Consider the following 13875-nt stretch of genomic DNA (forward strand, 5'->3'; position numbering starts at 1 on the left):
CGCGACCTAATTTTAGGAGCAATGGGCTGCTGTGCTGGAATACAGGGTCTTCGTCTTGCCATCAGCCCCGCATTTCTTTATAGCCCTGTACGCGGAGGAGCAGGCCTGGAGTGCGCCCTGATCCCGGTGACCAGAACCGGTAACGCACTCTCTCAGCAGAGCAGCATTGGCCACCCTGGTGCAGCACTCGGCCACAACCTCCTATATGAATACAACAATGAAACCCCGGCTCTCAGTCCCCAGCAGCTGCGAAGCAAGTGACCACGGCGGTGGTCAGATCTGTGACGCAGCAGAGGTGCTAAGAATCCTGGGCTCCAGACAGGCCACCATTGGAATCTCAACCTGGGAACGTTTAACGTTAGAACGTTATCTAGTGACGCGAGTCTAGCAGTGTTATTGGAGGAATTAGAGGGTAGTAAATGGGATATAATAGTGCCCAGTGAGGTTAGGAGGACAGAAGAAGCATGGAGGACAGAAGAAGATAGGAGGACAGAAGAAGGAGTGGGCACGGGAGAGCAGCTACCATGCGGTCGCTGCTAAGCTCTCCTTTCTGCTTTCTTGTGCAGATTGCTGTTTTCGGCTCATCGTTGTCACCGTCTAGCACGTGTGCTACGTCTACATCTCTATCGAATTTCCTGCTGGATCCATCGCCACAAGCAGCTGACAACAGCCTTCATTATCTGAGCATGGAAGACGTCATCACCTTCACGCCGGTATCAAGTGGGACACGGACACTGCCGCCAGCGGCAGCACTGCAGCGCTCATATTTAAGCAACTGGCATCAGCAAGGCGCTTCCAGTGGGCACGGGAGAGCAGCTACCATGCGGTCGCTGCTAAGCTCTCCTTTCTGCATTCTTGTGCAGGTTAGTCAGTCCGAATCGCGTTTTTGTAAACGTACAAACAATGTCGGTTTGCTGCTCTTCCCTTGCCCACAAGTGCTGGCTGCCACTCTGAGTGATTGTGTCTCTGTTGCTATGTTGCTCTTACTTTCCGGGAATGTAGAATAAAACCCTGCTCCCCATACTGAAGCTCAACATAAGCACAATGAAGTTATGGCAGCCATAGCTGCTTTGTCGTTAAAATTTGACACGCGACATGCCGAGATGATGAATGCCATAGCTGAACTAAAGGCTAACCAAGAAAACCTTACTGAGACCGTTTCAGACCTTTCCAATAGAGTGACTGCTGTGGAAGCTGCGGTTGAGTCTTTTGAAAATATGCCTTCAGGAAGTGATATTACTACCGCAGTCCATGAAGCAGTTTCAAATGAAAGCGCTTCGCTCGTGTCAAGACTAGACGTTCTGGAAGACCATTCAAGACGCGACAACTTAATCTTCTATGGTATCTCAGACAAGGTATCAGAAACATGGGCTCAATCAGAAGCCCAGATCCATCACTTTCTTAGAAACTGTCTCAACATGACTCCCTCGGAAGTAGCAATCCATAGGGCTCATGGGCTAGGCATATACGTTGTCGGCAAGACACGGCCTGTTATAGCTAAGTTTGTGTCTTCCAAAATGAGAGACCATATACTCTCGCAAAAAGCGAAGTTTAAAGCCGATGGTATTTCAGTCGGCGAAGACTTTTGTAAAGCCACTCGTCAATTGCGGAAAGCACTAAATGACTTTGGCAAGGCCAGCGGCCAGTCTTTTTCTTTGCGACATAACAAACTAATCATAGGTAAAAAAATGTTACGTTTATTGCGCAGCTACAGATGAAGTATGCGAGATCGGACCAGCTAGGAGCGCGATTACCCCAACAAACAACAAACCATCGGGTCAACAATCTTCACATTTGGGTGCAGCATAGCTATCTCGTGTTCCAAAGCAAGCAAACTCCTTATCACTTCTTTTTACAAATGTCCGAAGTATCGCCAACAAACACACATCACTGTCATCACATATCGACGTCTGCTCAGCTGATATAGTTGTGCTCACCGAAACATGGCTTTCAGCAAAAATTAAAGATAGTGAAATACTAGACTGTCAAAAAACATATAACTTTTACAGGTACGATCGCGATTTCCGTACGGGCGGAGGTGTACTGATTGGCGTGAGCTCTGCTATCCACTCCTTCACTATCTCCATCGACTCACCATTAGAAATAGTTTGCACTCGTGTTGCTTTTCCCACTGGCGACCTCATCTTTTGCGCGTGTTATAGGTCCCCATCCTCCACTACCAATTTCTGCACTGACCTTCATGACGTCCTTAACAAATTAGTTGTTCGATACCCAAATTACATTTGTTCTTACTAGGTGATTTCAATTTTCAAAACATTGTGTGGCAAAATGGTGTTCCCTCCCTTAAGCAGTCATCTTCGAGTGCACCCATTTTTTGGACATCTGCGCTGATTTTAATCTAACCCAGCTGATTCATGAACCCACACGCACTACCAGCACTTCGTCTAATACTTTAGACCTCTTTTTTACAACAGCTCCAGATTTGGTTTCTCCTCCAACATACCTTGCAGGAATAAGTGACCACTCGCTTCTCCACTTAACACTTACGAAGAAAGTTCGCTCGAAGAAAACAGTTAAAACTATATGTGATTACCATGCCGCCAATACCACATCCATTTTAAATGAACTAGAATCATTCATTACTGACTACACAGTCAACTTTTTTGAACGTACCGTTGAAGAGAACTGGTCATTGTACAAGAACAAACTGCTAACACTAATGGATCGCTATGTGCCTAGAAGAAAGATTGTTTCGAGTCTTTCCTCGCCATGGTTTACTGGATTTCTACGCCGTCTGCGCAACAAAAAGAAACGTACTTTTCGTCACGCCAAAGCAACTAACCTTCCCGAAAGCTGGGCAGCATATCATTGCATTCACGCAGAATGTACTATCGCTATTACAAATGCAAAAAAGATTTTTTTCGATAACACCCTCCCATCACTTTCGCAGCCTAATCCACGCAAATTCTGGAATACTGTTGTTGGCAAAGAAAGCAAAACAATCCAACTAGCCCGTTCTGACAATTTCGAGATCCCTCCGAACCAGTGCTGTTCCGTTTTGAATGATGTATTTGCTTCCGTCTTTTACAAATGTGCTCCTGCCACTCTACCGTCGGTAACTAAATGCTCTTATTTACCAATGAACTCCATTTATATAGATTGGGTCGGCATACAAAAGTGGATTGCAAACCTGAAAATATCTTCTTCATCAGGTGAAGACTCCATTAACCGTAGAATGCTGAAAATTAATGAAGCATATTGTTCCATTATGCTTTCGATGCTCTTTTCCCAGTCTCTAGGTTCCTCAGTTCTTCCAAGCGATTGGAGGGTTGGCAAGGTTGTTCCGGTCCCTTAATCAGGTAACACTCATTCCCCCGATAACTATCATCCTCTATCACTGACAAGTATACCATGCAAAATATTGGAGCATATTATACATTCTCATCTGATTGATTTCCTTGAGTCTAATTCCTTCTTTTCGACTGAACAACACGGTTTCAGGAAAACATTTTCATGTGAAACGCAACTCATATGTTTTACTAATGACCTATTTACCCATACTGATATGGGCTTCAATGTAGACTGCGTGTTTTTGGACTTTGCAAAAGCTTTCGACACTGTTTCACATGATCTTCTCATTCTTAAACTTAGCATGCTTAACATTGACCCTAATGTACTAAACTGGATTAAAAGCTTTCTGTCTAATCGAACTCAGTACGTTTCAGCTAATGAATGTTCATCCTCTCGCACTTCCGTAACATCGGGTGTACCTCAGGGATCGGTACTGGGACCCCTCCTTTTCCGGATTTACATAAACGACCTTCCTAAATGCATTTCCCATTCATCTATCAGGCTTTTCGCAGATGATTGCGTCATTTATCGCAAAATAACTAACCACACCGATTCTGATAAGCTTCAAGACGATCTTAGAAGCATATCCAATAAGTGCGATAAATGGCTCATGCGACTAAACGTTAATAAATGTAAAACAATGCATGTATCAAGCCGCACTAACACTGACAACACGCGTGTTTACTTACTTCACGATACCTCTCTTGAATCCGTCAACTCGTACAAATACCTAGGTGTCCATATTTCACGTTACTTATCATGGCATACGCACATCAAACACGTCACTAATAACGCTAACCGGGTTCTTGGATACTTGCGTCGAAATTTCTGTGCTGCGTCTATGCCGATAAAGCTTACCCTCTATAAAACATTAGTGCGACCAAAGCTAGAATATGCATCCACCGTATGGGATCCCCATCAAATCACACTGATAAACACTCTAGCATCCATCCAGAATCGCGCAGCACGTTTCATCTTATCTAACTATACCCGTTACGCCCGCATTACTTCCATGAAAAACACACTTACATTACCGGAGCTTTCATTGCGCCGTAAATGTTTTAAACTGTGTCTTTTACACAGGCTGTATCACCACAACCCACTATTAAAGGATCATCTTATTACTCGCCCTTCATACATTTCATCCCGTTTCGATCACATGTTTAAAGTTGGTGTTCCACATTTTAGAATAAAGATGTGTCATGGTTCCTTTATTCCTAAAACCAGCGCCGACTGGAACGACCTTCCTCCCTCCATCGCTGCCATTTCTGACGTTGGCAATTTCAAAACTGCTGTATTTTCTGCCGTTTTGTAATACCTATTATTCTATAATTATGTACTATTTTTTCTCACTTACCACTCCTTTCTCTAATGCCTTCGGGCCAGGAAAGTGTCCGAAATAAATAAATAAATAAATAAATACAGTGCTAAAAAGCGGGCACGCCCTGTGCTACCGGGGCTTAGCGGAGCGACGAGAACAAGGAGTCGGATTCCTGATTAATAAGGATATAGCTGGTAACATACAGGAATTCTATAGCATTAACGAGAGGGTGGCAGGTCTTGTTGTGAACCTTAATAAGAGGTACAAATTGAACGTCGTACAGGTCTACGCCCCTACATCCAGTCATGACGACCAGGAAGTCGAAAGCTTTTATGAAGACGTGGAATCAGCGATGGGTAAAGTCAAAACAAAATACACTATACTGATGGGCGACTTCAATGCCAAGGTAGGCAAGACGCAGGCAGGCAAGTCAGTGGGGGGAATATGGCATAGGCTCTAGAAATAGCAGGGGAGAGTTATTAGTAGAGTTCGCAGAACAAAATAATATGCGGATAATGAAAACCTTCTTCCGCAAGCGGGTTAGCTGAAAGTGAACGTGGAGGAGCCCAAATGCCGAGACTATAAATGAAATAGACTTCATACTCTGCGCTAACCCTCGCATCATACAAGATGTGGACGTGCTCGGCAAGGTGCGCTGCAGTGACCTTAGGATGGTAAGAACTCGAATTAGCCTAGACGTGATGACATAACGGAAGAAACTGGTACATAAGAGGCCAATCAATGAGTTAGCGGTAAGAGTGAAAACAGAGGAATTCGGGATCAAGCTACAGAACAGGTACTCGGCTTCAACTCAGGAAAAGGACCTTAGTATTGAAGCAATGAACGACAATCTTGTGGGCATCATTAGGGAGTGTGCAATAGAGTCGGTGGTAACTCCGTTAGACAGGATACCAGTAACTTTCGAAGTAACTTTCGAAGTTGATCAACAAGCGTAAGACACCTGACATCAAAAAAATTTAATTATGGGGTTTTACGTGCCAAAACCACATTCTGATTATGAGGCACGCCGTAGTGGAGGACTACGGAAATTCCATCCACCCATGGTTCTTTAACTTGCACCTAAATTTATGTACACGGGTGTTTTCGCATTTAGTGCCCATCGAAATGCGGCCGCCGTGACCGGGATTCGATCCTCTGACCTCCGTGCTCAGCAGCCTAACACCATAGTCACTGAGCAACCACGGCGGGTTGCTGACATAAGGAACTATAATATGGATAGAATTGAACATGCTCTCACGAACGGAGGAAGCCTAAAAGCAGTGAAGAAGAAACTAGGAATAGGCAAGGATCAGATGTGTGCGTGAAGAGACAAAGCCGGCAATATCATTACTAATATGGATGAGACTGCTCAAGTGGCTGAGGAGTTCTACAGAAATTTATACAGTACCAGGAGCACCCACGACGATAATGTGAGAGAGAATAGTCTAGAGGAATTTGAAATCCCACAAGTAACGCCGGAAGAAGTAAAGAACGCCTTGGGAGCTATGCAAAGGGGGAAGACAGCTGGGGAGTATCAGGTAACAGCATATTTGTTGAAGGATGGTGGGAACATTTTTCTAGAAAGACGGGCCACCCTATATACACAATGCCCCATGACCTCGAGCGTACCGGAATCTTGGAAGAACGCTAACATAGTCCTAATGCATAAGAAAGAGGACGCCAAAGTGTTGAAAAATTATGGACCGACCAGCTTACTGTCCTGCCTACAAAGCATTTACTAAGGTGATCGCAAATAGAATCAGGAACATCTTAGACTTCTGTCAACCAAAGGACCAGGCAGGATTCCGTAAAGGCTACTCAACAATAGACCATATCCACACTATCAATCAGGTGATAGACAAATGTGCGGTATATAACCAACCCTTATATATAGCTTTCATTGATTACGAAAAAGCGTTTGAGTCAGTCGAAACCTCAGCAGTCATGGAGGCATTACGGAATCAGGGTGTAGACGAGCCATATGTAAATATACTGAAAGACATCTGTAGCGGCTCCACAGCCACCGTAGTCCTCCATAAAGAAAGCAACAAAATCCCAATAAAGAAAGGCGCCACACAGGGAGATACGATCTCTCGAATGCTATTCACAGCGTGTTTACAGGAGGTCTTAAGAGACCTGGAGACGGAAGAATTGGGGATAAGAGGTAATGGAGAATACCTTAGTAACTTCCGATTCGCTGATGGTATTGCCTTGCTTAGTAACTCAGGAGAACAATTGCCATGCATGCTTACTGACCTGGAGAGGCAAAGCAGAAGGGTGGGTCTAAAAATTAAACTGCAGAAAACTAAAGTAATGTTTCACAGTCTCGGAAAAGAACAGCAGTTTACGATAGGTAGCTAGGCACTGGAAGTGGTAAGGGAATACATCTACTTAGGGCAGGTCCACTGATCCGGGTTATGAGACTGAAATAACCAGAAGAATAAGAGTGGGCTGGGGTGCGTTTGGCAGGCATTCTCAGATTATGAACAGCAGGTTGCCACTACCCCTCAAGAGAAAAGTGTATAACAGCTGTGTCTTACCAGTACTCACATACGGGGCAGAAACCTGGAGGCTTACGAAAAGGGTTCTACTCAAATTGAGGACGACGCAACGAGCTATGGAAAGAAGAATGATGGATGTAACGTTAAGCGATAAGAGCAGATTGGGTAACGGAACAAACCGGGTAAATGACATCTTAGTTAAAATCAAGAAAAAGAAGTGGGCATAGGCAGGACATGTAATGACGAGGGAAGATAACCGATGGTCATTAAGGGTTACGGACTGGATTCCAAGGGAAGGGAAGCGTAGCAGGGGGCGGCAGAAAGTTAGGTGGGCGGATGACATTAAGAACTTTGCAGGGACAACGTGACCACAATTAGTACATGACCGGGGTAGTTGGAGAAGAATGGGAGAGGCCTTTGCCTTGCAGTGGGCGTAAGTAGGATGATGATGATGATGCTGATGATGATGATGAGGAGGAGGAGGAGGAGGAGGAGCTATCTAAGTACGCTCGACGTGTGGTAAGTGTCACAGTGTGCGCGAAATTGCAAGTGTGCAAGTGCAGAAACGTCACTGTGATATACGAGTTTGTTCACGGTCGGCCATGAGCAAAGTACGCGCCGCCTTCGAAACGTCTACCACACGTTGCAAGAAGTGGGCCGATCCTGTAGAAAGTGTATTAATAAACTGCGCTGCTCCCGCGCTATGATGGGCCTGGTCATCGCTATGGTACAAAAAGTGGTGTATAAGATGAACTGTTTCATAGGATTGAAATAAGCGCTTCATAAAAGGTTTGCTTCACATAGATTCCAGCATTTGCTTTGAATCTGACTTGATTGCACCTATTTAAAATTTACCTCTCCAACTCAGAATCACGCTATTGCATACTTTTCCAATTAGCGTTACCGCTAAATTCTGCAAGAATGTTGCTTAGAAAGTTGATGAGAGGCATCAAAAGCCTCGCTCAGTTATGCGGTGCCAGGTGGCCTTTCAATCAGTCGCTTAAAGTTTGATATGACGGGAGCTTACGCAGCAAGGAATGTAGCATTACTCCTCACCCATATGCATTGCAGCACACGAACGACGACGTTCCCAGCCGGAGGCACAATGCGGTACAGAGGCTTTCCGACCATGAAGAGCACTGCGCAGAGGGAGGACGAGATAGCAGTTCGGGCGCGCCACTGCGCATTGTCACACACTCGTACTCACCGAGCGCCAGCACCATCAGCGCCGCGGGCACGCCAAAGGCCAGCGGGAAGCAGAACATCTGTCCCAAGCAGCGTTGTACTGCGCGAGACGGGATTGGTTTTTCTGCAAAGCCCTTTGTGCAAGTCTCATGTGCTACGTCATTGACCGTGAAGATATGGCCAATACAATACAATCAAGATGCCGCAATTTTCTGCAAAAGCCATAATTTGAAGACTTAATGTGAAATTTAGTGTCAGTAATATTTATTTCCCATCGATGGGGGTACGTATGCACTATTGGCGGAAGTGGCGCGAATAAATGTGCCGGAACCCTTCATGAAATTCGCCGTAGGCAGTGACGGGGAGTTGTGACAATTACACAATGGTCAAATCGCAATAAAATGCACACTTGGCAATGCACCGTTACAATGGACTTCAGACACGTTATGCAGCATAGTTACTAACCTGGCCTACACTGGCACGGTCAGATAAAGCGCGACATAAAACAGAGAGATAAATGCATAATCCGCACCATGCAAGGACAAAGCCATGGGCCCACAGATGAGCCGGCGTATGAGTGCCGAATTGAAAAGCTGCGGTGAACGTTTCGGCCGACCGCCGTGCAGCAATAGGGAGCTGGGCGAGTTGTGAGGTTCGTTGCGCTGCTTACTCGGTGGTAGAAATAATCCCACAGGCAGTCTGCCACCGCTCGTCCATCCCGTTACGGCACCGTTGGCGAGGTTAACATCGACACCGTTTTTGAAGAAGAAAGCGCCGAGAAAACGCACTCTCACGACGGTGGCGAGACGGGAAGGTGCGTTCGACGGCTGTGCGATTACGGCCAACACGGCGTCTCCCAAGCCCTAGATGTCACGCACGCTTCAGACGTTGCAAAGGGTGACTTGGAAACATGTGTCCAATCGTGTCCTCACGGCTAGAGCATTGAGATGCTGTGCTGGACCCACCGTCGGTGGCGCAATTATAGCATTGTTCTCGCACTTGACCCACTTCATGGAAAACTCGAGCTGTGCTTCGTGCGCCTTCACACATTGTGCCCCAAAATTTGCACTTTGACGAATATATCAAAATGACGCTAGTTTAACACTTTTATCAGGCCCATTTACGAGCGTGTACAAGGTGGCACGCGTCGCAACTTCCGATACATCTGCATATGGCATCGCATATTTGGAGCATTAAAGCTCTGTCCAAGGTTTCTTTTTAATGGGTACGAATTAATCAACCATTGTTATTGGCGAGTGAGATATATTTCAGCTAGGCCTCTTGAAATTTTCCTGCTTCCGAGGTGGTGTGCGTCAAATGTTTCGTATGTTTTTCGTAATGTTGCCTAGGAGCATTCACTATGGTTTATGCACATTGAAGGATGAATGTTTACTTGGTACTAAGATATGCAGAAAGCGTCATAACCAAGCGAAAGACGAGCACTACGTAAGCAGGCACTCTCTGAGCGTTCTTTTCTTACCATGCATAACTGACCAAATAGAACCGTTCGCATGAACAGGAGATGTTCACTTGGCCATTGACGGTCCCACTGAACCATGCAAACACATTGAAGATGAAGCGCAACGTTCATCTTTTGAACCGTCGCAAAAGTACCTATGGAGTAGTGCTGTTGACCATGAGTTCCATTGCCAGTACCACTTGGCTCGTGTGTTCAGTTATCGGTGCACTCCGCCCACTACAATGTCATCCAGTGGGAAGAAGCTCAAACATTCGAATCAAGCGTCGCTTGGGCTAGCTTGGACAGTCTTGAATATAGGAAAACTTGAGTCTTCTGCTAATCACCTAATTATCTCAGTGTGGACTCTCAAATTTTTTCTACTATACACGGCGCAATTAATGATGATAAAATAACAAATTAAATGAATGCATCGGGCTCCCGAGGGCCAATTGGGAATGTTTGTTGCACACAGGAAGTTGTTAAACGCCGTCAAAGAGGGGCTTCAATAATTTTTCCTACTCGTTCATGATTGAAAGCAAAATGGTCACCCGTCACTCTGGCCACGCGTCACTCTTATGGCTATCCCTGTGCCGCTACAAAAGTCCGAGTCCCGCCTAGCGGAGCCTTCGCATTCGTTCAATATTGAACCGGGGCTCTCTCTTGAGTGGTAGGAGCCTCGAGAGGGAAGAGTGCGCCGTCTGAAATGTTGCGGGTGCACATCGGTGCATACATTGCAGATGCGATCGTTAGTGTGTTACGTGTAGGCTACGTTTGCTTGTTAAACGTAACAAAACCTGGCGAGGGACCTTTGAGATCAGCACGAACGGTAAGGATAACTGTTTTATCGTGTGCTGCTCAATAAGAGCCCGGCGCAAGCACATCTATAATTGCGAACACTGGCACATACCTCGCAGAATTGGTGTGATGAATGTTGACAGCAGGCTGCCGGCGTTGATAGACAGGTAGAAGAGCGAGAAGAACTGCTCCAGCTGCCTTTCCTGGGGAGTAGATCATATTGACACGTGTTGGTCATTTTTCCGGTGACCGCTTTTCACCGGTTAAAAAATGTTAGGCGTTATTGCTCGGTCCCACCTGCAATGACCCGATGTTTCTATCAGTTTTGCCTCACTCTCTGCATAACACAGGAAGGATATGCAATTAAGAAGATTTGCCACGGTACGGAAAGCTGGCTCGATCATAGTAAAAAAAAAAATATTGGGACGGTTGAGAAAGAAAAATCCGGAGCGCATGTAAAAGAGAAAGCAGACGGAGGTCGTCGCATTTCTTGAAGGGCTGTAACCCTGAGCAACGCATTATGTGACCCCCTTTATTTTAGTAAAATGGCACAATTTCACGTATAGACCTAACGTTTACACCATGTAGATTTTTCGTAAACAAGTAGTGAGCGCAGCGAGCGTGGCATTCTTGCAGACGAGTTCCTGGGCTAGGCGAACATACTCTATCGCTAATAGCGTGCCCTTGCGAAGACTATAATTACCTACCATTCATCCATTTACTTTTTTACGAGTGCTTTAGGGGCACTTTATAAATGGCTAATTTGGAGGCAGTCACATCTCAATGCACATCTGATTTTTCAAAACCTTGAAAATACTGGGAATCGAATTACAAAAGCCACTCGAGGCCTCAAGGGCGTCCCGCAGCGGGGCCAAGTTTGAATGATGATGGCATGTGCTGAACCATTTCAGGAAAACAGTGCCGCGACTGGGCGAGGCGCTGTTTCAAACTTGGTTGTCGTCTCATCTGATAGCGTGGCTCGGTGCCGACATTGCACGAATTCACCGTTGATGGTAAATATCTCGAATTCGGTAACACTTTCCAAATATCAGCAAATGTATCAAACTATGGCTGCCTTTAAATTTGACTCTTGGACAACTGCCCCTACTGCACTGACAAAAAAGTTCAAGATATTGTTACGGATGAGATGGATTTATTTACAAGATAATCGATGGCCGTAGAGACGAGATCGCGTCGGGCATTTTTTGCTCCCCGCGCGCAGTTCTTCCATCTGCTCTTCTTGGGCTCCGCCGCGCAGCGCAACATGTTCCTCCACCACAGACGAAGCTCGTCCAGCGAGTTAGGGAACCACATAATTGGCAGTTCTTGGTTCGGGAACCTTATGGCGGTAGTGTTGCAGGCGGGTCACATGAACCACTTGAATCTTCCACGACCGGCGATTATTGGCGGTAAACGAGGTCGCGGGATCAAATCCCGGCCACGGCGGCCGCATTTCGATGGGGGTGAAATGCGAAAACACCCGTGTACTTAGATCTAGGCGCACGTTGAAGAACCCCAGGTGGTCAAAATTTCCGGGGTCCTCCACTACGGCGTGCCTCATAATCAGAAAGTGGTTTTGGCACGTAAAACCCCATAAAAATTATTGGCGGTAAGTTTTGTTAAAACTTTTTTCTGGGTGAACTGGTGCATGCTTGATTCCAAAATTATAACAGCGCTAACACATGCAACCACAAAGGAACAAGGACGAGACACAAGCGCAGACTCAGCGTTTGTGTCTCGTCCTTGTTCATAAGTGGTTGCAGGTGTTAGCGCTGTTTTAATTTTCAAGGTCAGTTTTGCGATGACGTATTTGACGTCACTTAATCGCCTGTGTATCACGAATGGACCGCTGTACGTTGAGATCAACTTGCGATACAAGCCTTTCTTCAATAGAAGTGTCCACAGTAACACATGATCGCCAGGAGCGAAAGTGACATGTATATGCCGGGCGTCATAGTTGAAACTTGCCCTGGTTGAAACTTGCCAAGAGAGCGTCCTTAAGCGAGCTAGCTGACGCGCTTTTTCAGCACGACACAATGTGTGCGGAATGGATGCGCCTTCGTTCAGTGTCAATGGCAAAGTCGTGTCCAAGGACTTTGGGGACTGCGAGCGTACAACAGCTTGGCTCGTGCTTGGCTGTATTGTATGTGTACGTGACAAAGGCAGCATGGCATGCCTATTCCTGTGATCAACTGAGACGTACAGTAAGAACATGCTGGTTCATGGTGAATCCACACGACGGACTAAATCCGTTTTTTCCGCGACGGACGGTGCATCACGTGACTACACGTCACGGATTCGTGCCGTCCGCGACCCTCACGGGCGGAAAATGCCGAGCTATTTTTCGCATCCGGATTGTAGGGGTCGAATGCTGCGGGTTTAGCCTTCCGTGCTCTACAGTCTGGCAACAAGCGCGGCTTTGGGATCTTTCTGAAACAGCTTCATCGCTGTTGACACCATTCGTGCCTGTTTGCGCGCGCGACTCGCACGAGAGCGACTGCAGTGAACTTGAGCGACGAGGCAACTTTATTTTTCTTGCATCTCGTGGAGCAGTTGCCCGCGTTGTGGGACATGACTCTCACCGACTCTCACACGAGAGCGAAAGAGACGATTTGGCAGCAACTAAAGAAACTGCTCTCTTGTCACTCGAAGCAGCCTCCGGTATTCTTCAATGTCACTGACCAACAGCTCTGGGTACAAGTGGTTTTGCATACCGAGATGCTTGTTGGCGATATAGTCCTTTTGCCAACAAGACCTCTTTCGATGAACCAAGTACTCGTCATGATCGAATTTGGACAAAACAGCCATCGCGGCCAACCGTCGTTTCCTTTCGATCTCCATTCAGAGTGAAAAACACGTATGACAAAGTCTTTATTACACCGATTGCGTCATCTAGAGTGAGTAGAAACAAGCAAACATTTGGAACTTACGACCACTGAGATCTGCCCGGGCCACCTCAACATCTTCGAGGCCATGTTAAGCCAATACAGCCACTCTGAGCCAACACACCGAAAATCTGAGTATGGATTCCGGAAACGGTGCCCACTCATCACGAATACTTTGCTGTCGAAGCTTCTGGACACAAATGTAAACCAAATGCAAGCCTCAGCTTGAAAGTTACGGGCCACACAGTGGACGACGACGACTTGACATATTCGAGGTGGACGGCAGTCGCATCGGGCGGTGCCGCCATCTTTCTTTTTCCGGTGCGGTCGTCTGCTCACGCCATCTGTTGTGTGGATGGGCTTCGCAGCCGGACGGGCGGCGGAATAAGCGTCCGCGGAACAAATTTGCGCGGAGCC

General features: G+C 46.4%; 1 protein-coding gene across 9 annotated transcripts in view; it reads right to left on the minus strand.

Annotated features, from left to right (window-relative positions):
* LOC135921904 (peptide transporter family 1-like) overlaps positions 1–13875 on the minus strand; it is a 785940-nt gene that overhangs the window by 205810 nt on the left and 566255 nt on the right. For all 9 annotated transcript variants that reach the window (XM_070531433.1, XM_070531432.1, XM_070531435.1 and 6 more), the window contains 3 exons: positions 10686–10776; positions 8342–8419; positions 8191–8273 (listed from right to left, as the gene is read on the minus strand). In XM_070531433.1, coding sequence (XP_070387534.1) covers positions 8191–8273; positions 8342–8419; positions 10686–10776 — 252 coding nt within the window. The remainder of the gene's footprint in view (positions 1–8190; positions 8274–8341; positions 8420–10685; positions 10777–13875) is intronic.

This window comes from Dermacentor albipictus, chromosome 1, assembly GCF_038994185.2.
Source record: "Dermacentor albipictus isolate Rhodes 1998 colony chromosome 1, USDA_Dalb.pri_finalv2, whole genome shotgun sequence".
Classification (NCBI taxonomy): domain Eukaryota; kingdom Metazoa; phylum Arthropoda; class Arachnida; order Ixodida; family Ixodidae; genus Dermacentor; species Dermacentor albipictus.